Below are 25,167 nucleotides of genomic sequence, written 5' to 3' on the forward strand. Positions count from 1 at the left end.
AATACATGGACAGTCGTAATTCGGGGAACTCCAAGTGCAGGCCCTGCCAGAGGGGTTGGTTGGGGAAGAGCAGAGACTCCAAGATTACCATACAGAAGGGGTTCTAGGATTGCTGCTCAGAAGTTTGTTTTGAAGCGAGTTTTCATAAAGAGAGGATTCTCTCAGAGTTATATAGTTACCCCAAAAAAATCAGTAAAAGTAGCAAACTTGTGTCTGAAGATTTTTCTACAGTTTTTATATGATTGAGAAAATGCGCAGTGGTCCCTATCAAGGGCAATAGTTTTACTTTCTTACAACGTGGGTTGGCTTTGGTTAGTGGACACTACTAGTGGCCATCGTGGCGGTGGGAGCTCACCGACTCCCACGCCTGGGCCTGGCCATTGCCACAAGTGCCTCTGGCAAATCGGAAGCTAGGCTTGGCCACACGGAGCCGAGCGCCAGGGCTTCCTTCCCACCGGCTCCGCAGCGGTCACTCGGCCTCTCGCGCGCATGCGCGGACTCCGGCAGCGTCCTCCCCGGCTCCTTCCCTCCCTCATCCGGGTCCTGGGCGAGCGGGCGCCGTGCGCGTGTCCCGCGGCCAAGCTGCTAATAAAGTTGCACTGAGGGGAAGCGCAGCGACGGCGCCGGGGGAGTGCGTCCAGCCGGCGGGTGAGTGAGTGTGGGGCCCCGGGGCGGGCGAGCCGGGCCGGGGGCTGCAGCTTCTTCCGGGACGCGGCTCGCCCTCAGGCCCCAGTGGCTGGAGTCGGGCCGAGTCGGGGGCGTTGGGCCGCGGGCGGAACGGAAACCGCCCGGGCCTGCGGGGCGGGAGGTAGGCCGAGTCCCGGCCTGCAGAGGTTCGAGCGGCCGAGGATGGGGCGTCCCGTCCGGCTGCGGAGGCCTTACTGCGGCCGGGGGCGTCCCGAGGCTGGCCTTGGTCCCTGCGCTGCAGTTGCCGCCCGGACTGTGGAGGGAGGCGCTCCGGACGCCCTCGGGGCGGGGGTGGGGTGGGGTGGGGGTGGGGGAGATTCCCGGCCCCGCTTGGGTCGGGAGGAGCGGTTTGTTGTACCTCATCTAAGCACCACCCTCAGTCACACCCCAGGTAGGATCGCCGTGCTGGGTCGAGCCGTCTGATCTGCTACCCTGCAAAGCTGTCCAGTGGCTTGATGAATCCGTGCCGCCGTCGCTTTGTGTTTCAGAGATAAGGATCCACGCTTATCGGTGGGAATTACACTCTGGGCACTTGTGCCTTGCTACTGCACTCAGCTGGTAGTTAGACCTGGTTTCTGCCACTTGCCGTGCTAGTTTTCACCATTGCAAAGATTTCTTGTTCTTTCTTGTAAACTTATGCATTGGTGCAAGGAGAATGCCAAGCCGTCCCTGTTTGCCTTCATCATATTGGGTCTCTGCCCGGTCTTTCACTTTAGTATCAGTACTCAAATTCATATTCCGGTCTTTCCCCTTCCCCCTCCCTTTTCCCTCTCTTCCCCTTTCAGCTGCTGTTATTACGTGGAGTTTGGAGCCTAAGCTTTGAAAACTCCCATGTGGCGCCTGTCTTAAGTTGGAGCATGCTCAGTAGCCAAAAACGGATTTCGGTTGCAAAAAGAACTGGGGCGAGGATAGCCCGGGTATTTGGACGTGTGCCCGATTCCTAACAAATGTTCCAATTCTGGTTTTGATGGCATTGAAGAATGGAGCTGTAGGCCATCCTGGAGGTGAGGAATGCCTGAACACCCTGGGCCAGATCACTATCTTGATTGCAGAGACATTGTTTCCTGACCAGCTGGAGGTCTAGAAGGGGGTGAAAAACATTCCTGGCTGCTTGTGCGTTTAAATGGGTGTGGTGCTAAGTATATCTTGTTTACCTTATCTTTCTGTGGAAAAAGTTTTGAAGTCTGGCTGGGTTTGTCACATCATGCGTGTTGCCTGGCACTACCAAAAGTGTTCTTATCTAGCAACAAATGCTGGGTAGGTGGAGGTTGTGGCTTGGCTTCACAGAAGTTGAGAGGAAAGGGTGCTTGAGTTGCTGTTTTAAAAATTCAATTTAAGTTCTTAAAAACCAGAGTACTTGCATTTCCTTAGAGTACCCGAATTGCCCAGAGTGAGTTTTGAATTTTAATTTGAAACCTAAAAGGCTCAAAAACCTTAGTCCTAGTAAATTTAGTGACATTGCAAGTAGGGGAAAGTTTCTGCTAGATGTCACTCTGGTAGTGGCTGTTGTAAGGAAAACAATACCTAGACACAATGTGACAGTTTCACACGTATTGATCAGAATACTCTTAGGAAATTTGTGTGTTCCAAATTTAGTAAGTAAGGGATTATTTACAAATTTGTACAAATTCTTTTTTTTTTTTTTTTTTACACACCTTCTTTGGTAGCTGTTTTTTCCCTGTGCGGTGAACCCTGAGATTGCAAGAACCCTGGGATTGCAAGAATACGGAACAACTCATAAGAGACAATTTAACAAAATTTAACCTTCACAAAGGTGGTACATAATACCTTTTAGGTTTTTAAAATTTAATTTTTGATTGTTTGCGTGGTTACATTCCCCTTTCTTTCCCTCTATATTGCGGATCCCTCAGTCAGCATGCCTTTTTCACATAGCTGTTTTTATTGAATAAATGTTACTGTGTATCTTGGTTAGAAAAATTCACTCATCATTTATCCTTCCATTTCTTTCGGATCTGAAATAGCTAAAATAGACAGTAAAAGTTAGGTGAACCTCCTCAGTTCGCTTTCCTCTTAGATTTTAAATGCATCCATATGATACAGTCTGGTAAAAAGGAGGAAAGCCAGCAGTGAACTGGGGAAAAGAGAAGAATAAAATATTTTTGTAGATTCTGTGCAGATTTGGTGGTATTATCTACTTGTCTGGTTCACCTAGGTAGGCGCCACAGAAATGGGTAGATTGATATGTGTTGCATTTCTTTTCCCCCTGGCAAAGTCAGCTATTAATTTCAGTGGGACACAGTGGCAGAATGTTGTTACTAATGAGGTTTGAATCAGATTGTTGTTTACTGTTGGTTATGTAACATGTTGCTGGAAGTATTATTAAAAGTTCCCTTCTACAGCAAGGTAGAGGCAAGTAAATTCTGCTTACTCTTTCTTCACTGCGTTTTAATTCTTGGCTGAACCTGAAGGCACATTACACTATAACCATAATTATACCTGGGCAGCCTGTTTCCTGTTTTCATCATGAACCCAAACATTATGATTTGCAGTGATGATCTTTTTTGTCCTTTGCCTTAAACAGAGGCAATATGTTTTCTCTGTCTACTGAAAACAGATTTGTGACTTGGTCAAATCAAAGATACTGGCTTCCTAGTGTTTTGAAGACTAGGCAGTAAAATACCAGTTTTTCATCTTAGTAATTTCAGTTGAAATACAAATACTATCTAAAAAAAATCTGTTTCACACATATTGTTTGATAGTATTTTATGTAAATTTTAATGTTACCAGTAGTTTCTAGAGTTTTTGAATTAAGAAAGCCCTTTTTGTTTATGACTTATCAGTGTTTATTATTACCAGATGTATATGTTGGTTTAGGCACTGAGCCACACATTTGGGTGAATTTCAGAGCCTGCTTTGAGTATACTTTAAGATATAGCCACCTTTATTCCTTTGGTTTATCATTCTACACTGTTTTCTTCTGGAGCGCCCGTGTTCCCTCTCGTGTGTGTGTGTGTGTGTGTGTGTGTGTGTGTGTGTGTGTGTGTGTGTGTGTGTGTGTGTGTGTGTGTGTGTGTGTGTGTGTGTGTGTTTCATACTAACCACAAAGAAGAAACCAAAATAGTTTATTTCTTCAGATGTTGCCACTGCCTTATCTCGTGTGTGTGTGTGTGTGTGTGTTTCATACTAACCACAAAGAAGAAGCCAAAATAGTTTATTTCTTCAGATGTTGCCACTGCCTTATATCCAGTGGATTAGCTGGTCTACTCATAAGGTCTTTTACTCATAAGGTCAAAGACGGTGAAGAAAATTTCCTTTTATAAAGGAAGTCGCAGCCTGATAGATGATTTTTATCTCTACCAGTCCGAATATTCTGGAGAAGAGAGTTATCTGGAAGGATAGGACTCAAGAAGGCTGCACAGAGGTAGGGTGCTTTCCCACCAAAAGAGATGATGCACGACCCCAGGAAGCCTGTCCATGTCTTCTCATACCTTGTTTTTATTCTTCCAAAGCTAATAGAATAATAGAACTGGAATTTTTAGTGCTAGATTATCCAGTTTATTGCCATTGTCTAGAACTGTGAATCTGAGAGGTATGTTTACTAGTTGGAAGTTTAAGATGTACAATTCTTTTTGAAGAATTGTTAAGATTTAGATTGTTAGGACATCTCCCATTTTCATATGTTACCTTCATATTCTAAAATTTTACTGTTTTACAAGTTTGAGAAGATGGTATAATTACATAGTAGGTTTTTCAGAAATAGTCATCTAGTTCCTAACTTTTTAGTTTTGGTGGTTTTTTTGTTTGTTTTGTTTTTGTTTTTTTCTTTTGTTTTGCTTTGGGCAGCTAGGTGAGAAAATTTTGGCCCTATCATAGTAGAGAGGTGGTTTCAGTGACTTTTCTTTCTGCTTTTATTGTAGTATTCCCTAACCTAGTTGTGATAGTATTTTAGAAGAAAGAATTTTTTTTTTAATGTTTTATTTATTTATTCATGAGAGTCAGAGAGAGAGAGAGAGAGAGAGGCAGAGGAGAGGGAGAAGCAGGCTCCCCGCCTAGCAGGGAGCCCGATGCGGGACTCGATCCCAGGACCCTGGGATCATGACCTGACCCGAAGGCAGACGCTCAACCATCTGAGCCACCCAGGCGCCCCAGAAAGAATTCTTTATTAGACAGTTCTATATGGGCAGTACTATAATTGTAATTGACTTTTGGAAGCTAGTGTTAAAGTACATTTTGTAAACAGATTTTGCTCTTGAATTCTGTGGTATACCAGTCTCTGTCTATAATGTATATACAGTTTACAGACTAGTATGCTCTATGAAAATTTGACAATGGTTTGATGTGTTATGAGATTCTAACTAGATTTTTCCTTTTGATTTCTGTGTATCTTTTGTTATTGCTGAAAATAACAGTAAGAAAAAAACTGGTGTCACCATCCCACCTTTCTCTGAGCGTAGCACCTGGGGTTCTGAGAAGTGTCTTACACTTTTCAAATTTAACTATGATCTCAGAATATGACTGATGCTTTCAAGGCAAGTTTTGTTTTGTTCAGTTCTGTTTTCATGATGTGTTAGGATATGTCTTGCATCCTATCTGGTAGGCTGTATAACTTGAGATCTAGTTATTCTGGTTTGTATGTTCCCAGGAACGGGGGTACTACAGAAATATTTCAAAGCTAGTCTTATCTTTCCCCTTATTTACATCTCTGTGCCCACTAAAGCGAGTGCCTGCTTAACTCACTGACTATTTCCACTTTTTTGAGGTGGAAGTGTGTAAATGAGTGACAACAGGAGCCAAAAAGGTACCCAGAGCCATATTTGCTCCCTTTTCTTCTATGTGACTTGAATTCTGGGGTGCACATGAGGTATCTTGAGAACATCTTCCTAAAGCATCGTATACACGGGTTAGTGCTTTGTGCTCCTGAGACCACTTTATAGTGTAATGATTTGGTATCTGCCCTTGACGATTTTATAATTTAAAGGAAAGCACTATAATGATTGACCAGCTCTGTGTCTATTCCTGTGCCTACAAGCCTGTACAAGTATACTCCAACACATCTGGTAGTAATATAGGAAATCTTGCAGGCTCTGTGGGGGTGAGTATACATCTAGATCAGGCTCTGCTTAATTAGAGGACTTAGAGGAGCAGGTGAAGTTTAAAGAGTGATTAAAAACTGGGAAACAAAAGTCTGGATGTGGGAGATAAAAAAAGAGAGACTTGTGTGGGCACAAAGAGAGACTATGTAAGATTATTCTGTGAGAAGTGTCAGGGAACATGAGTTCAGCTCCTGAATGGCTTTGAAATCCACTATGAGAACTTTTGATATCTTTGGAAATTGAGAGCCATGATTGGGAGAAGTGGAGATTGAAGTGTTTCTCTACTGAAAGTTGTTTTGGTGCCCATGTAATTGTAGTCCCTTTTCCTTATAGATGTTCCCATAAAGAATGGTATTTCTGAATCTAGGCAGGCTTGTAGGCAAACTTGCTCCTGGTTTCTCTTCTCTGCCTGCTGCCATGGATATGGCTTACATGTTTTAATAATTGTATGTCTGGATCCGGGATTGGTTTGACAGTAGTGGTGCTGATACTTGGTGACTACTATTGATATTAGAACCATAGGGAAGGATTTTTTTTTTAAGATTCTATTTATTTGAGAGAGAGAGAGAGAGAGCACATGAGAGGGGGGAAGGTCAGAGCGAGAAGCAGACTCCCTGCTGAGCAGGGAGCCCGATGCGGGACTCCATCCGAGGACTCCAGGATCATGACCTGAGCCGAAGGCAGTTGCTTAACCAACTGAGCCACCCAGGCGCCCCGGGAAGGATGTTTTTAAAGCTTTACCCCCACCAGCCACAAAAATGTTACCCTTGAAGATATATATATATATTGTATATATATATACATATATATATATATACAATATATATATGCAAGTGACTTTGTTCCATTGCAGGTGATCCTAAGGGCTTTGGTTCTCCAACCTGCTGCAGATCTGGGACTCTTTGTTAAAATGGTGGGAGGTAGAGCCCTAATCTCAAATCTAATGAATCTGAATTTTGTGAGATGGTTATGAGAAATTTCTTTCTTTAGAATCTCTATCCATAATTCTTTTCTACAGGTTTGGCTGAGATTATGGTGGGTTGTGACCCATATGGGCATTTATTTGTGTGGGTTGATATGCTCAGCAGGTTCTGTTTTGGCTAACAGTGTTGGGCGAGATTTTTGGATTGGTTGCTTGCCTTTTATTTTGGATTGAAGCAGTTAGGTGTTGGAGCAGAAAGTGAGGGAGCTGTTTCAGTGAATTGAAAAGTCAAGTCTGGACATGAGCCCTGTGTGTGTGTGTGTGTGTGTGTGTGTGTGTCTGGGGGTGAGTGTGGAAGGTGGTTTGTGTGTGTCTTTATGGGAGTTGGTTAAGAGGTCCTACTCAAGTAGCTTGAGGTAAGAACAGGATCTTTGGGTTTTTGATGTTAATATGATTTCATTTGAAATGGAAGCCTGGTAAAGCTTAATAACATTTCATTCATACATTTAATGTATGTAAAATGTAACACCTGATCTTCCTTTAGCTTTGCTATCAGCCTTCTCCCAAATCAGTTGATGGCAAATCCTGTTCTTCCAGTAGTCGGTGCTGACACCTTGGAATCATTGTTGACTCTTCTGTTCTCACATTCCCCCTATCTCTTCCATCAGGAAACTTACTATTCCCTGAAATGTACGTGAAGTTGTCTACTTCTCACCACCCAACTGCCATCACTCTGGTCTAAGCCATTATCATCTCTCACCTAGCTGACTGCAGCTCTGAATTGGTCTCCCACTTTTAAAACCCTTGCTGTTGATTCTCAGCACATCAGCCAGAGTAATTCTTTAATAGTGTTAGTCAGAAACTGTCATGTCTCCATCAGAGAGCTCTCAGATGGGTCATCATTTGACTTACAGCCAGTGCCCTTATATGCAGGTCTCTTACCTGTTTAACCCCATTTCTTATTTTCCCCTCCTTGTTCAAGGCTATACTGGTCTTGCAGTTCCCAGAGTGTCCCAGACATGCTCCCACCTTGGGACCTTTATATTGCCTGTTGCCTTTGCCTGCCATGATTTTCCACAGATATCTGCTTGGCTTGCTCCTATTTCCTTCAAGTTTTGACTCCGTTGGTGCTTACTCAAGTGAGGACCAGCATAGCCACCCTATTTAAAATCACACCTCTCCCACAGCACTTCCCGTTTACCTTCCTCTGCTTTATTTTTCTCCATAGCACTTTTCACCTAACAAACTATACTAATCACTTATTTGTCTTTTTTTCTATCTCCCTCCACTAGAATGTAATGCCACATGAGGATAAAGGTTTTGGTCCCCTTTATTTATGTGTGTATTCCCAGGTCCTAGAATGCTACTTCAAAAAATATACTTTTGAATGAATTACTTGAATAAATTTAACAAGTTCTCTGAATATGCTTAGTATTGTTTCTTAAAGATTACATTCTAGTGGGAGAGAAAAAATCAAGTAAGTCAAATAATTACACATTGGTTCATAGAGTGAAGGAAATGAACACAGTATTGGATTAGGGATTGGGGAAAATCTACTTTATATAGGATTATGGGTGATCAGGGAAGGTCTCTGGGATGACAGCTGAAGCTGAAGTTTGAATGATGAGAGAGCTTGGAAATTGGTGGTTGAGGCTTGAGGAAAGTGGCTCAGGCAGAGGATGGCATTTGTAAAATCTCTGAGGTACAAAAGACATTCCAGTATAGGAAGATAAATGCTTTTGAAAGATGAATTGGGAGCAGAAGGTGTTTGCCCCTAGTTTGTCATTGATTTTTCTTAAATTTCAGCCTCCAAATTTGTATAATCCTAATAAAGTAGAGAGAATTCTTTTGAAATATGAATGTCTCTTGAAATGTAAATCCCCTCTTTAGTAAGAATTTTAATATGGCTGAAGTGCAGCTGGACTTTGGTTTGAAATTTGTTTTTTCCCCTGACTATACAAGAAATACATTTGTTTTAAGAAGTACTGAATTGTATGAGGCAGAAAGTGAGAAGTACCCCAACCCTTCAGCTGAGATCCTTTCAAAAGCTTTTTAGTACATTTTCTTTCATTAATTAAAACAAATATTTCTTGAGCATATGTATCACAGGGCTTATAGCAATAAGTGAAAATAGGTATGGTTCCTCTCATTTATGGTCTTGTAGAATTTGCACTCTTTCGGGGCTGGACAGTTAAATGTAAAAAATTTAGGTATGTTAAGTGCTACAAAGTAGAGGTATGTGATGCATGCATTAATAATATATAATAGGGGGCGCCTGGGTGGCTCAGTTGGTTAAGCGGCTGCCTTCAGCTCAGGTCATGATCCTGGGGTCCTGGGATCGAGCCCCGCATTGGGCTCCCTGCTCGGTGGAGAGCCTGCTTCTCCCTCTCCCTCTGCCTGCCACTCTGCCTGCTTGTGCTCTCTCTCTCTCTGTCAAATAAAGAAATAAAATCTTTAAAAAAAAAAAAGAGTATATAATAAGGGGATTTTATCTACACAGCAGCGTCTAGGAAGGCTTCCCTGGAGAAGGGATGCTTGAGCTGAAATAGAATTTGTGTGTGTGTGTGTGTGTGTGTGTGTGTGTGTGTGTGTGTGTGTCTGTGTGTCTGTGTTTTGTAATGTGTTAGATCCTTTTGTAATGTATAATGTTTTCTTAATTTTACATTGTTTTCATTTATAGCTAGATAGCACTGCTTTTCTTTGTATTTGTTAAGTACTCTGCATTATTGTCTAATGGATAGTTTGCAGTTTCTCGAAAGAGTTTCAGGGAACTTAACACACAAGGATCTCTTGGTCTTATTGTTATCCTGGTTTTCTTTTCTAGCTCTGAGATCATTTCTCTAAGAAATGACAAAATATTTTAATTGAGAGGGTTATATAGTCAGGTCTTCATAAACCAGAGGTAGACTATTAAAGGCCAAGGTGATAGCAGACAGTAGGTTCATAGTTACATTCTTAAGTACCTCCAGGTTCTGATGTAAGAAGTAGCACACATTCCTGCCTGCTCAATTACTGGCCTTCTGTGCTTGCTGTATATGTATTTTACTCTTTTTAATTTAATTATTATTATTTTTTATTTTGAGAGAGAGCACACATGAGCTAGCGGGGGGCAGGGCGCAGAGGGAGAGAGAATCTGAAGCAGGCTCCAGGATGGAGCTCAACACAGGGTTCATTCGATCTCATGACCCTGAGATCATGACCTGAGCGGAAATCAAGAGTCGGATGCTTAACCGACTGAGCCACCCAGGCATCCCTTTTTTTTTCACTCTATTTTAATGCCCCATCTTTGTTGGTTATCATAAGGAAAGAAAATTAAGTGATGTGCTAAACTAGCATAAGAAGTTCTTTGTAGCACCTTCTCTTTTTTCCGTTATTCTTTAAGATCTTTGAGATTACAGATAGTGTTTTTTTCAGGCCGAGTTCCTGGCTTATTAGACCCAATAAATTGTGAATAAATGAAACATCTATTGTCATAGATTCACCTCACTTCTAGTCATATGATCCTCCAAATCTACATATTCTGTCTCGAGCTTTAATTTCACATCTCCTTGGAGGCATATCAGTGCTTTTACTCCCTTAAAGCCAGCCCTTCACCAACGCTTCTTGCCTCGTCTTGGCTATAACTAGAATTGCCTTTTTTTAGGTAAGTGATGTCTTTTTAGCTTTTAAACCTTTCCCTCTCTTGCTTGCCCTTGTTTCTCTTGTGGGTGGTCACCAAGTCCTATGGATTATTTGTAATGCCCATCACATCTCATCATTTTCTGTCTCTACTGCCGTTGCGGTAATGGTCTTTGTACCCCTGTACTGGTGTGTCTTTCCATCATAGTTGGATTTCTACTGTGTTTTCCCTCTACCTTCTCTGCCCCCCCCGCCCCGAATTAAGTCTCTTCCTTGGTTATTTCTGACTTTTCAGAATTCCTCTTAGAACATACCTTTCTGCTTAAAACTGCACTGCACATAGGGTTTCTTCTAGCAGCCTGACTCTAGCCTTATATTCATTCTTCCCTGTTTGGCATCCCTTCTGTGGTGGTGCCTTTCCCTTTTGTTTCACAGACTGGCTAAGTGTCTTCTTGCCTCATTTGGCTTAATGACACTTTTCCTTATTCTTGTCCTTTATAACCAACTGTATTGTGAATTATAGATTGTCATATTCCTATTTTGATCTTGTGATAATTGTTCCCAAAATTTGTGCCAAAATGATGAGCAGTTTTCCACACCTCATCCTTAAGGCTTTTCTTCACCTTAGTGCAGTGCCTATGGTTGGGGGGGGAAGGACCGTGAGCTAGGCAGAGCTCTGTTTTTTTGTATACTGGCTAAGCCTTCCACTTTGTCTGTCACTAGTCATTTGCAGCTCAGTTATTTTTTTCTTCAGCAATCTTATTAACAAGTATGTAATCTTTTCACCTTCTCCCCCTCACCCCCTATTTTCCAGTTATATTGGGATAATTCCTCTTCCTTTCTCTTATATTTATGATCTCCCTAAATCTCAGTTTCAAAGTGTTTGATCACTAGACTTAATTATATTCACTCAAACTGCAATATTGGTGAGAATTAACTGGCTCACTTTACACAGGTTGTCCTGTGTATTTCCCAATGGGATTTTAGGTTTTGGGGGCTTCTCTGGTTTTAAAGCTAGAAATAGAAATTCCCTGAAAGGTATCTTGGGCATGTTCAGGTTAGTTTCTATTTTTTGTTTTATTAACTTGGGTAGCCCACTCTGCATTACTGTAACAAGATGTGGCTTTTAAGGAAAAGGCTCATTTTGACACTTAGAATTGTAAAAGGTTGGTTTAGTATGGCCCTAGTAAGAGCAAAAAAAGAGAAAACATACTTTGTTTTCTGTCCCTGATTATGCTATTGAAATAAGGCTTTTTATACTTAAGTACTAAAATGTTAAAAATGTTAAATAAATGTTACATGTTCTAAATAGCTTTTTAGGGATGTTTATTGCAAAAGAAAATAATTCTCTGTTAAGTTCCTTGAAGTGTCCTTGTTTTCTTAGGAATTAAATGTATCACCTTCAAAAAATAACAAATATGTATTATTCCCAGTGGTGTATTTTAGGATAGCTTCAGGATTATCCCAATATAACTGGAAAACAGGGGGTGAGGGGGAGAAGGTGAAAAGATTACATGCTTGTTAATAAGATTGCTGAAGAAAAAAATAACTGGGCTGCAAATGGCAGTGTGTGAGATGGCCCAGGATGAGGCTGGCAGAGGCACAAATAGAATCTGCTTGGAAGCCAGGTTTTCATGTAGGGCACTGTCTCACATATCTGGATTGTCAAATGCATTTTCCTTTCTACTTAGAGGAGAGCACAGAGGGAAGCAGTGGAGAATGTGGGAGAAGCTATGCGGAATGAAGAAAGAGGAGGCAGAAGAGAAGAGTCAAATAAGAACAAAAGAGAAAGGAGGGCAACAGATAACTGGTGGGAAGTGATGGGGAGCATGAGAAGGGGCTTTGGGGAGGACAAAAGAAAAAGCTGCATTATTTCCTTATTTCTTCTAAGTCGTAGTTACAGTTTTTTCACCTTAGAACATCTCTGAAAGTGGAATCTGTCTTACATTCAGTGGTATTTGAGTGTTGGTTTTGGCCAGGTGATAGTTGTGATGTAGTTGTCATTGCGTGGGCATACACTCTTGTCTTTGTGTTTATGTTGCTGTCATTTCTCCCATTTACAACCTTTGGGAAGATGAAACAAACACGAGTATCAGAACTTTCAGGATGGGTATCTGGCTTGAATGACAGTCCTGGAGTAATATTGGAACACTCTTCAGACCTACAGTCTTGAGGGCAGAAGGATGATAATGTGAAGAAAAATTTTAAGCGATAAGCACTGATAGTTAATTTGCTGCTTGTTCTTTCTTCAAGTTTAATACAGTAATGGTACCATTTATGTAGATGGCTTTGTATATTTGTTGAAATAAAGTAGCTCAGCTATATTTTTTAAAATCCTTGGCCTGATAGCAAGATGTTCATGATTATTACAACAGTAGTAACTACGGTACAGAGTACGCACCATGCCAGGCATTAAGTTAAGTGTTTATCTCATTTAATTCTCAGAACTGATATTTATTATATAAAATAGAAAAAATAAAGTTAGGTGTAAATGTTAGATGCAAAATGTGATTAGACTTCAAGTCTGGTGTTTTTATGTGTTACAATGCATATATTATTATCCCTGTATAGATTAGCCTTATTGTATATTTCCAGCCAGTTTAATTCTACCGCCTATGTTCTCGCAAACTGAATTTAGTATTTTCTCATCCTGGTAGATAAAAACTCAGATTTTGTGTCTTTACCCACAATCGCTTTTATGCCTATGATAAAGCTGCTTCACCCATCTTGTCTCTCCCCCTCCTCCCTTGCCCAAAGGGCCATCCCCTGAATTTCTTTTAGCACTTTGTACACCCTTAGGACATCTGTCATTCTCCATTGTGTATTGTAGGTATGGGTATATTTTAATTATCAATTTGCCTGAGATGAACTTTAGCACTGGTTATGTATGTGCCTCAGTAGACTCTGAAAGCATTGAAGAAAGGGAGCACAGAGGAGGACCTTATTTATTTATTTATTTATTTATTTATTTATTTATTTATTTTTAAAAGATTTTATTTATTTGAGAGAGCGAGAATGAGAGAGAGAGAGCACATGAGAGGGGGGAGGGTCAGAGGGAGAAGCAGACTCCCCGCTGAGCAGGGAGCCCAATGTGGGACTCGATCCTGGGACTCCAGGATCATGACCTGAGCCGAAGGCAGTTGCTTAACCAACTGAGCCACCCAGGCGCCCGGACCATATTTAACTGCCCAGCAATATGTAACCTCTAAAGACTGAAGTTACTAAATACAGCCTTTTGGGACCTTTCTCTATACTAGGTTAAGTTTAGAGATACTATGGAAAGAATCATATGAATGGTATGTACACAGCTGACTGAACTGAGAATGGGTGTTCATTTTATATAGTGAAAGGCAAAACGGCTCTGAAAAATTGAACCAACTTTTTGGTAAGAGATTGAAAATGAAACCTTTTGGTCACTAGAAAACCTGTTTTCAAAGGTATTGCATGTTCTGTTGGAGTTCACATAACATATGCTAATATGTGCAAACTAGAAAAAGTATAGTATCTTACTGTTTTTTTGTATACATAATGAGAAATTCTTTCATAACCAAGGACTTAAGTGAAGATAGTGAAATGAATCTGTTGCTGTATCCCAAGCACTCTGATACTTTCATTTCAGTGTGGATCAAGGTGTCATTTTGAACCTGATATATTCTACAGGAAAGTTTACAGGAGAAAATTGATCTATCATATGGGCTCAATAAACAGTTTTAATCCCAATATAACAATTTTATTTAGAAATCTAAATGTTAAATATTAAGGAAGTGGATGCGTGAAATAGAGTTGGGCTCTTAAAAAGTGTGTGTATGGTGTATACATACATGCACACACACGCATACTGTGTTCTAGTGATTAGTGTGGCAGAAATGTCCTAATGAAAATTTAAAAAGCTTTGGGGTAAGGCTGCCATAATAAACATAAGTTTTTTTACAATAGTAGTAAACAGTTCATATCTATTGACTTATTTAGCTCAGTTGAGAGAAGAAAGGTTTAAAGTAGATGAAGATGTTAATGAGATATGTTAATGGTACAAAAAATCAATTTGAAAATGAACATATTGAACAGGATTATCCTTGGTCTCTGAAACTGTATAATCTTGTGATAACATAATGATTTGAATATTTTGGAGAAGTTAGAGATACGGGGAACAATAGAAAAGATCTTTAAGAGAAGAATAGCCCTTGGTGGGAGGCTTTCTTTGTAGGAGGCATTGTGTAGTGTTTAGGAGTGTAGGTGGAGCTGGACTGCTAGGGTTCAATTCCTGGCTCCATTTCTTATCTATAGAAATAAGCAAGTCACATTTAATTTCCCTTTGCCTGTTCTCTCGTCTGTGAAATGAGAATAATGTAATTTACCTGATATGGCTGTTTTGAGATTTTAATCATTTTTGGTCTCTCAGGGTAAGGTCCTTAACGGTGCTTGACATAGTGTTCAATAAATGTTAGTAGTTTATTACTATTACCATTATTATCATTGTCATCATCAAAGGAACTGATTTTGTAGAAAGGAAGCTGTTGGATTCCTTGAAATAGCTACATTCTTTTAAGAAAGTCAGATGTCTAAAAGTCTATAAGTAACTTTTCAAGATCATTTTTGTGCTTTTGTCTGTATAGTCGGGAACATGCAGACCATGTTCCGTGCTTTGTATAGAGAATTTCCAGCACAGCAGTGGAGAGGTTCATAAGGATAACTAAGTCATCAAGAGAAGCTCATGCCACATGTAGGTTTTCCTGAACTAATGATAATTGGTTCTAAAAAAGCCCATTTAAAATGAAACCATTTAGGGGCATCTGGGTGGCTCAGTTGATTAAGCAGCTGCTTTCGGCTTAGGTCATGATCTCAGGGTCCTGGGATTGAGTCCCTCGTCGGGCTCTCTGCTCAGTGGGGAGCCTGCTTCTCCCTCTCCCTCTGCCTCTCTTCCCGCTGGTTCTCTCTCTCTCTCTCTCTCTCTCTCTCGTATGCTCACTCTCCCTCTCTCTCTCAAATAAATAAAATCTTAAAAAAAGAAACCATTTAAAATTTGATCAATATTTTAAACTAAATTGTGAATAGAAGGTCTGGTTGGGACTTTATCTTCAAAAATTAAAATTTTAGAAAAACATTAGGTTATAATTGTAAACATGTATTCTTACAGTGAACAAAGAATGAATCAAGTTTGATGGATAGGCGTATTTTTAATTTTTTTTTTTTTTTTTTTTAAGAGAGAGTGCATGAGCCAGAGGTGGAGGGCGGGGTGAGGTGGGGGGGGGACAGAGGGAGAGAGAGAATCCTAAGCAGGCAGGCTTCACACACAGTGTGGTTGCTGACGCGGGGGTCGATCTCACGACCCGAAGATCATGACCTGAGCCAAAATTAAGAGTCAGATGCTCAACCAGCTGAACACCCAAGCGCCCCTAATAGGTGTAATTTTTTTCACAGTAATTTAATAGCGTGATAGGGCATCCTTTATGTTTGTCATTTGTGCTACTAAGATAAAGGGCATTTTAATTTTTTTTACAAAAATATCCATAAAAAATAAACATTGATTTTACTAAGGACCAGTGTTAATCCTTTGATAGTGAAGCTCTTCTCTTTTCACAGAGAGGCTTGCTTAATGTAATTGTAAAAGTGGTGAATTCCCCAAGCTCATTTTTCCTCATCAGAGCAAACTCACTGCAGGAGTACCATCCATCTTGGCCATATTTCATCAGTCCCGTGCCTGTGGGTCTCTCGGAGGCAAAGGGAACCGCAAGTCTGAGGCTTAGGCTGCTTGCTGTGCCATGAGTGATAAAGTCCTTTGTCTCTGGCTCACGAGTCTTGTGGCCTTTGTCAGAATCCATGAAACAGCAAATTAACTTGCTTGCTTGTGCGGCTGGTAGGGTAAAATTAAATCCCAGACCCTACATTTTTGGGCACTTTTAACAAACTTTGTGAAATCATACCATATTTTGCAAACTTTGCACTTTCACTGGTGGTTTTTAAGTCATTATGGTGAAGGAGATGGTAGTGAATGGGAACCAGTTTTTAAGTCATCAGTTCACCAACACGTTTTTTAAAGATTTTTGTATAAATCTTATGTGTATAGCTCAGTGAACTTTTACTTGTACATCTGTGTCATCATCACCCAAATCAAGTTATAGAATATTTCTTTCTCCCCGCAAGGCTCTCTCTTGTCCCCACTTAGTAACCTTCTTGTCTCTGATGACATAGGTTAGTTTTGCCTGTTTTTGAGAAGGAATGATATGTAATCTTTTATATCTGATTTCTTCATTATTATATCTCTGTGATATGTCTGTGTGATTCATCCATGTTTTTCATACGTTAGTTCTTTGACATTGCTGTGAAGTATTCTGTTCTTTGAATTTATTACTATGATTTATTGTGCCCCTCCACTGTTAATGGATATTTGGGTTATTTCCAGTTTGGGCCTAGTAAAAATAAAGTTACTCTGAACACGTACTTGTCTTTTGATGACAGTAGCACTTGTTTTTGTCGGATATATACCTAGGGATGGAATTGCTGGGTCATAGGGATTTATGTGTAAATATAGAGTGATATTTCAGTTTTCTTTAAAAATTTTTTTTCTGATAACTAATAATGTTGAGGCTGTTTTACCATCTAATAGCCACTGTGATATTTTCTTATGTGAAATACCTGATCAGTTCTTTTGCTTATTCATCAGTAAATTTTTATGATGAATTTTGTTACTTTTTTTTTTAACTTTGTGCGACTTAGATAATGAGTACTTGGATTGCTTGCTCATACCATTTATGCAGTTTGCAAAGTTATAAAATTTTTGGAAAGAATACCCTGAGAAGTTTCTGAAATTTTTAATCATTTAATATTTAAAGAGTTGAGTACATGGTTTGTCCCTACTCCTTTCCCAGTGCTAGTTTTAAGAAAACACTAATATTGAGTCTTAGGTTTTTGGAATCTGACACCCATTCTTTTTTCTGAAACCAGTCTCTTGAAGTTGAGCTAATGACATCCTCATTCACCAGTCATTGGCCTTTTCTTTGTTCTCATTCTTTTTAAACTCTGCCTTTTCTATGATATTCTGCAATACCAGTGTATCTGATTGTAAGCCTCTCCTTTTAATAATTCAGTGGTAACTTTTTCTCTTCCCTACCAGTGTTCCCTAATATGCAGGTGTTAACATGCCACCCTTTTCTTTCTGTTGAAAACCCACTTTTTATTACTGTTTCAGCTCTTTGTGCAAATCTTAAGTTTCTTTCTCATCTATTCCTTGCTAAACCTGTATCTCCAGTCATGACCTTTTTCCAGTAGAGTTTGCCATCTTCTCTACTGACTAAACTACTTTCTGAGTGTCCTTATTTCTGCAAATGGAATTATCATTATCTTAGTCACCTGGGTTAAAATTTGAAGTTATCTTTAATTTCAAGGTACAGTTGATAGAAAAATCAATGACCATTCATTAAATGCTCCTTTAATATGTGGTATGATAAATGGAATGGTGCCAGGTGCTGAAGACTTCCTCCTGGAAAGATTTTGTATTCCGTTTGGAAAGTTAAGATATGTTCTTATCACTGTTTTATTAATTTTTATGATATTCAGTGACCATAGCCTCTTTAGAATCAGGTGGTGAAGGAATTCTTCACCAGAGGGAGTGGCCTTGAGCTTATCATTAAGAATGACTTCAGATTTCTCTTGGATGGGCAAAAGTACAGGAATTTGGGCTGGATCAGAAAGTGTGTATGTATAGTGGTATAGTGGTATATGTTATGTTAGGTTGGTACTAGATCCAGCCTTTTTTTTTTTTTTTTTTTAAAGAAAGGGAGTGGGAGAGAAAGCGAGAATGTTAAGCAGGCTCCATGCCCAGTGTGGAGCCCGATGCAGGGCTTGATTCCACAACCCTGAGATCAGGACCTGAGCCAAAATCAAGAGCTGGGTGCTTAACCCACCCAGGTGCTCCAGATCCAGCCATTTTTTTGAGTCTTGAATCTTTTTCCTTTGAATACTAATGCCCATAATTCATGTTTGAATAGCACTTTTTAGTTTATAAAGCATCTATCGTGTGTGTGTTGACACATATGTGCACGTATATTTTATTATTTTTTAAAAGATTTTATTTATTTTAGAGTGAGAAAGAGGATGTGCATGTGAGCAGGTGGGATGGGGCAGAGGGAGAGGGAGAGAGAATCTTAAGTAGGCTCCGTGCTCAGTGTGGAGCCCGACCCGGGTCTCTATCTCATGACCCTGAGATCATGACCTGAGCTTTGAAACCAAGAGTTGGTTGTTTAACTGACTTAGCCACCCAGGCACCCCTAACATATTTTATTACTTCAGTTTTTTAGTCACTTAAGAACCATCACCCCTTTTTTACAGAAGAATTAGTAGACTTAAGAGTGATACCTGGTTTTGGTTTTATATCTTGTAAAGGACAGAATCTGATCATTTTCTGTTTTATCACACTACTTTTTAAAAATTAAAAATTTTGAATATTTTGAGTTATGAAATATTCTAACATAGAGAAGAAGAGAGAATATAACATCTGATGACTTGCCAATTTTTTTAAATCTGGTTTTAAAATAGCTGAAGCTTTTCCATTCTTCATCCTTCTTTCCTTTTAGCAGTTGAAACCAGTACTCATTGTCCTGAGATTGGTATGTATCATTTTTATCCATGCTTTTATTCTCTTACCATATCTGTGCATATCCATAAATACAATATTTTGTTTTAACTTTTATACTAGGTTGCTCTGGTAAAGGAATGTATATTTTTCCAAGTTGCTTTTCTTTAGTTCACTCATTCACTACTTCCTTGCTCACTCACTTAATAAATAGGCACTGTTCTCAGTCCAGGGGAATTTGATGATGGATAAGGAAGATGAAGCTACCTGCCTACTAACATGTCAGTGAGGAAGACCTATGATAAGTAAATAAAATTGATAGTTGATCAGGTTAGGATAAACACCATGAAAGAAAAGTGAGCAGGATCAGGGAGGAGAGAATGATGCGGGAGTGTGATGTATGCTATTTTAGATAAAGTGGCCAGGGAAGTACTTTTTCAAGAAGTGACATTTGAGCAGCTGAATTAATTGAAAGAGTAGCATGTTAAATAAGATCAGGGAGAATGCAGGGGAGGAAACATCAAGTGCAAAGGCCTTAAGGTAGAAATGACCTTGGAGCACTTGAGAAATGGAAAGGAGTGGTTAAGTGCAAAGTTAGGTAGGAGAATGGTAAGAAATGACTTTGATGGAAAGCCAAAGGCCAGCTCATGTAGGCCCTATAAAGTGATGTTAAGGAACTTAGATGTGAGTGTAATGGGAAACCACTGAATAATTTTTGAGCAGAGGAATGACATAGTTTGACATGCTTGTAAGATTGCTTTTATACTAGAATTCTGTGTAGTAGAAAAAAGAATGTGGAAGCACTTTCTATATTGGAATGGGAAGATCTTGAGCATATATGGTGCATATGTTTTTCTGTACCTTTTTCTTTTTAGAATACCACTATGTAAAAAAAGGTTTTATGTATATATTTGTATTTGTTTGTATTTGTGTTAAATTTGTCTGTAGGGACATGAAAGACAAATACAGAGGGATTACCTGTGAGAAGGGGAATTGATTGATGATGGGGAGAAAAATGGGAAGGAAACTGAGCACTCTATGCTTTTTTGTATATCCAGAAATTTTTTTAAAATCATACAGAAGTGTGAACACATCTTAAGTATCCCACCAGCTGGATTTTCACAAACTGAGCTCTCCCATATAATTACCCAGAGGAGAAGCAGGACTTTACCAGGATGGCAGAAACTCAGTTTTCCTTCTAGTTAATACCCTTCCTTTCAAAGGGAAACCACCATCCTGACCTCTAAGATAGCATACATTAGTCTTACCTCCTCATTGTACTGGCACTCATAACTCCGTTCTATTCACAATTTGTTTTAGGTTATTTACTATTTTTATTTTAGTATTATGCAAGTAATGCATTAATAGATTCCCTTTGTGAAAAGGTTAAAATAATACAGAAATATATAAAACAAATCACAGGACCCCTTTCTCTCGCCTTTCCCCCATTCCATGCCTCTCCCCCATTCCATGCCTCTCCCCAAAGGTAACTGCATGATGAATTTAGTATGTAGCCTTCTAGTCCTTGTTCTTTGTGTATACGCAGAAATAACTCCCCCCGCCTTTTTTTTTTGGTTAATGTATAATATGGTTAGTACTTGATGATGATGATGACGATGAGGATAGTGAGATTAATAGTTAACATTAAGCACTGTCTAGTGGTTAACTACCATCTAGTGTCTGGTCTTCAAGCTTCTCTCCTCTTGTCCCTTTCCTCAACTTAATCTCTCCATTGTTCATATATTCTCTCTCCCACACACATGCACTACCCCGTCTGGTCTCCATTATGTTCCAGTGCTCAGTTAGCCAGACCTATCTATTCTCTATTTTAGGAAATGCTCTATTCATGTCTGCCCACATATTTTGTTGTTGTTGTTTGTGTCCCTGTGCCTTTGAAATTTCTCTTGTCTTAGACAAGCCAGTGATATTTTGGTTTACTTTGTTACCTTTACTCTCTGGTCCATATGGCTTTTATCCTATGTCCTTGATGTAGCTACAGCTGAGCTCAGCTCTTTTAGCACATAACACTTCACAGTCTGTGACCTGTTACTGACAAATACACTTTCAGTCTTTACTTATTTTCTTTAGTTTAATGTAGCCAGTTTTGCCTACCTGACAAAAATTATCCCATGTAGCGTTGGAAATCCATCCACACAGAAGGAGTATTACTTTACTTCTGTGCACCTTTGCACCCTTGGTTCTAGGTTCTAACCATGGTTCATAGCAGTCTGGATAGCCAGAGCTGGTTGATCAGCATCCAGAACAGTGCTTGGCATTTACTAGGTCTCAGTAAGTGTATGTTGAATGAATGAATCAGTTGGCTCTTAACACGAAGCATCATTTGGTGTGACTTTTTTTTTTTTTTCAAGCACCATCATGACAGTTCACAATGTATGGCACATAGCAAGCAATTAATTCTTATTTGTTGAATTTAACTCAGTTTTATTTTAATTTATGTTTATCGGGGTTTTAACTGAACACAAGTATTCTTTTCTGGGAAGATGGATCCCAATCCAGAATGGTCTTGATGCCAGAGTTTGGTAGAAATTTGTCAAAGGCAGAGCTGCAGCATTATTTGCAATTTTAGGCCCAAGAAAAGAAGCCTCTTGGCTTCTAATTTGTTACTGACATCCTTTTTCCAAACATTACTCCTGCTGTTTCACTAGCCGCTCATTGTCTGTAGTTGGCTGTGTAGTGACCACAGGGAATTGTACCCGTTCTTATCAGTGCAGTGCCTCTGCACATCACTTCCTCTTGTCATCATCTCCAAGAGCTTTGTAAGGGTGCAGTGAGGTGGTCTGCCTAGAGCAGGTTCTTTAACTTAACATGCCTAAAATACCACAGAAGGCAATAGCAATTATAAAATTAAACTATCCTTTTCTGGGTTAAACTTTGAATTTATTCTCTTTAAATCTATTCAGCATTTTTAGTTTTACAAATAGATACTTCCCATTTTTCTGGCAGTTATGTGTGTTATGATTTATCTGAGGATTTGTTATCTCTTATGAAAAACCTAATATAAAATTTGATAAAATTTGCATCTACTAATGTGACTTAAATAGGACTATAGCTTTTGTCCAAACCTTGTAAGTCTGCGAAACACTTTACGGAGAATAATGACCTTAGGAAAGAGTTAGATTTCTCTGAAGACTGTTGACATTAGAGGACATACTGTGTTCAAAATTGACAGGGCATGTGACATGGGTTTCAGTGAAGAGAAGTACTTCAGAATCAAACCTTAGAAGGGCATTTGGGGGCTTATTGGCCTAAGGAAAGGAAATGAAAGTCTAGAGGCTTGTTAGGAAAGTACAGAGGAGGGGAGGTAGAGCAATCTGTTTTTGCTTTTGGTGGTTATTTGGCATTGCCAGTGAGTTACTTGTTCATGTTAGGAAGAAAGGAAGTAAGTGGTCACAGGACTTTAGGGAAAATTTCTCTTTCTAGACTTAGGTTTTTGTTTTACTTTGTAATACTTTTCTGCTCTTATTTAAAAATAACATACTTTCCAATTATATTTAGATGTATGTTAATTGCATTCATTTAAGTTAGGGGTCTTACCCTTTTCCCTCTTTCTCTTTCAGGACTTGAACCAATGAAAGAATCTTATGGCACTTATGAAGATAAATGTCACTCCTCCCTTTTTAATTGGAACTTCTGCTTAGAACCTGTATGTGACTTTTCATCTGTGAGCTGTTCTTTGAGTAGCCACTGACTTTGAGTTGCAGGAAGGTCTCTGAAGATTTATATCAAATGACGTCAATGGCCAGCTTGTTTTCCTTTACTAGTCCAGCAGTAAAGCGATTGTTGGGCTGGAAGCAAGGTGATGAAGAGGAGAAATGGGCCGAAAAGGCAGTCGATGCTTTGGTGAAAAAGCTAAAAAAGAAGAAGGGTGCCATGGAAGAACTGGAGAAAGCCTTGAGCAGTCCAGGACAGCCAAGCAAATGTGTCACTATTCCCAGATCTTTAGATGGACGCCTGCAGGTTTCCCACAGAAAAGGCTTACCCCATGTTATATATTGTCGCGTTTGGCGCTGGCCTGATTTGCAGAGTCATCATGAGCTAAAGCCATTGGATATTTGTGAATTTCCTTTTGGATCTAAGCAGAAAGAAGTTTGTATCAACCCATACCACTATAAGAGAGTGGAGAGTCCAGGTAGGTTTTACCTTGAGAAGAATTACAAAACCTTGTCTCTTCCTGATTTACATTTCAGTGGATTTAGTAATTAAAAGGCTGTATTAGCCTTGTGTTTCCTTCTTAAAGATTTTAATCTTGGAAAAAATAGTGGATTTTGAATTTAGCTTTTTATATAGCTCCCAAGTATCTAATTCTAATTCATGTTCACTGTAAGCAGTCAGTCCTATGTATATGAATCAGTCAGTGTCAGTCGTATGCATGCTCTGCCTTTCCCATGGATGACATGTCTCTGTTTTATCTAAAACCCAAGTTTCAGGGGCGCCTGCGTGGCTCAGTCGTTAAGCGCCTGCCTCCGGCTCGGGTCATGAACCCAGGGCCCTGGGATCGAGCCCCACGTTGGGCTCCCTGCTCAGCGGGAGGCCTGCTTCTCCCTCTCCCACTCCCCCTCACTGTGTCTCTCTCTGTCAAATAAGTAAATAAAATCTTAAAAAAAAAAAAATAAAACCTAAGCTCCATATGTGTGCTACATCCCACTCCTTTTTGTGTACTCAAGAACTTTGTTCCTACAGTTACCACCCCTCTCCCCAGGATTACATTTTCCCTCTCTCTTAGACTATTTCTGTCAGCACATAAGCATATCATGCTACTGCCCATCCTAAAACAGAAGTTAAAAAAGAATTCTGGTCCCGACTTCATTCACATCCCCTCATCCCCAGTCGGCTGTACTGTGTCTTTGAGTCCTTTTATAGGAGTCTCCATTTTTTTTGTCTCTGTGTTACTTTCCTCCTGTTCTTTCTGTACACCCCTCCTCTTAGTCTGTCTTCCCTACCCTTTGACTTGTCAAGATCACTGGCGACTGCCTTCTGGATGGAGTGGTCATTCTCAGTCCTCATTTCACTTGCCCTCTCACCGTCATTTGATACGCTTTCTTTCCCTCCCACTCACAACTTTTTCTTTATTGGCTTCTGAAACACGACACCCTTCTGGTTCTCCTATTTCACTGGCTCTTTTTGCTTAGTCTCTTCGTTGGCTTCTTTTCCTGTTTTCACGTGACTCAGTCCCTAGACCTTTTCTACATCCATATTTTACCTCTATGGGCTCTCATGCTGTCACATGTAAAACTAAGCTCATGCTCACATTTTGAACTCCAGAGTGAACTTCTCCTTTGAGTTTTAGACTTCTGTATTCAGTTGCTCACTTGACATCTTCATTTGAATGTCTCATAAACATACCAGATTCAACATGTCTAAATAGGGCTTTTGATTTTTTTTTTCCCCCACCAATTCCTTTTTACCTCCAGTTTTCCCTGTTGAGGTAAATGGCACCAGCATTCATGTAATTGCTACCTAGAAGTTATTTTTTATTTCTCTCTTTGAAGTCCTCATTTGAGCTATGAGCAAATGGTGTTTGCTGTACCTTCAAAATACTATCTTAATAATGTCCCCTTTTACCATCTCTAACACCACTATTGTAGGACAGACCATCATCATCTTCCGCCTTAAGCAGTGTTCTAATTGGTCTCTCTGCCTCTTTTCTTTCCCTCCAGCCCATTCTGTTTTCTGCACAGCAGCCAGAGCGCTCTTTAGAAAATAGCAAATCATGGGGTGCCTGGGTGGCTCAGTCAGTTAAGTATCCCAGCTCTTGGTTTCAGCTCAGGTCATGATCTCAGGGTCATGAAATTGAGCCCCGTGTCAGGCTCCGTGCTCAGTGGGGAGTCTGCTTGAGATTCTCTCTTTTTATCTAAAATAAATCAGTCTTTAAAAAAAGAATATACCAAATCATGTCTGTGCCTGCTCAAAACACTTAAGACTTTTATCACACTTAGAACAGATTTCTAAAGACCCTACATAACCTCTCTTCAGACTTCCTCTGTCCCATGGACTTGGCCTACTCCTGCATCTAGACTTACTCCCTTCCTTCCTTCCTTCCTTTCTTTTTTTTTATTTCTTCTACCTAACTCTCTCCCATGATCTTTTCATGGTACATTTTCTCACTCTGTTCAGTCCTTGCTCAAATACCCCCATCACTACTTGATGCTGTGTTCGATATTTATTTTTTTTTATTTTTTATTTTTTAAAGATTTTACTTACTTATTCATGAGAGACAGAGAGAGAGAGAGAGAAGCAGAGGGAGAAGCAGGCTCCCAAAGAGCAGGGAGCCCGATGCGGGACTCGATCCCAGGACT

General features: G+C 39.8%; 1 protein-coding gene across 4 annotated transcripts in view; it reads left to right on the forward strand.

Moving 5' to 3' along the window:
• The first annotated feature begins 542 nt into the window (after nt 1-542).
• Nucleotides 543-25,167, forward strand: part of SMAD5 (SMAD family member 5) — a 58,439-nt gene continuing 33,814 nt past the window's right edge. Inside the window, exons 1-4 of one of the 4 annotated variants that reach the window (XM_028103578.2) lie at nt 543-648; nt 1,473-1,691; nt 2,355-2,461; nt 22,429-23,000. In XM_028103578.2, coding sequence (XP_027959379.1) covers nt 22,598-23,000 — 403 coding nt within the window. In that variant the 5' untranslated portion in view covers nt 543-648; nt 1,473-1,691; nt 2,355-2,461; nt 22,429-22,597. Of the gene's footprint in view, nt 649-1,076; nt 1,198-1,472; nt 1,692-2,354; nt 2,462-22,428; nt 23,001-25,167 lie in introns of those variants that run through there. The other 3 variants (XM_028103577.2, XM_028103575.2, XM_028103579.2) reach the window with 3 other exon arrangements.

This window comes from Eumetopias jubatus, unplaced genomic scaffold (assembly GCF_037043125.1).
Source record: "Eumetopias jubatus isolate StellerSeaLion01/CBP00866 unplaced genomic scaffold, mEumJub1_p1.0 scaffold_5, whole genome shotgun sequence".
Lineage (NCBI taxonomy): Eukaryota > Metazoa > Chordata > Mammalia > Carnivora > Otariidae > Eumetopias > Eumetopias jubatus.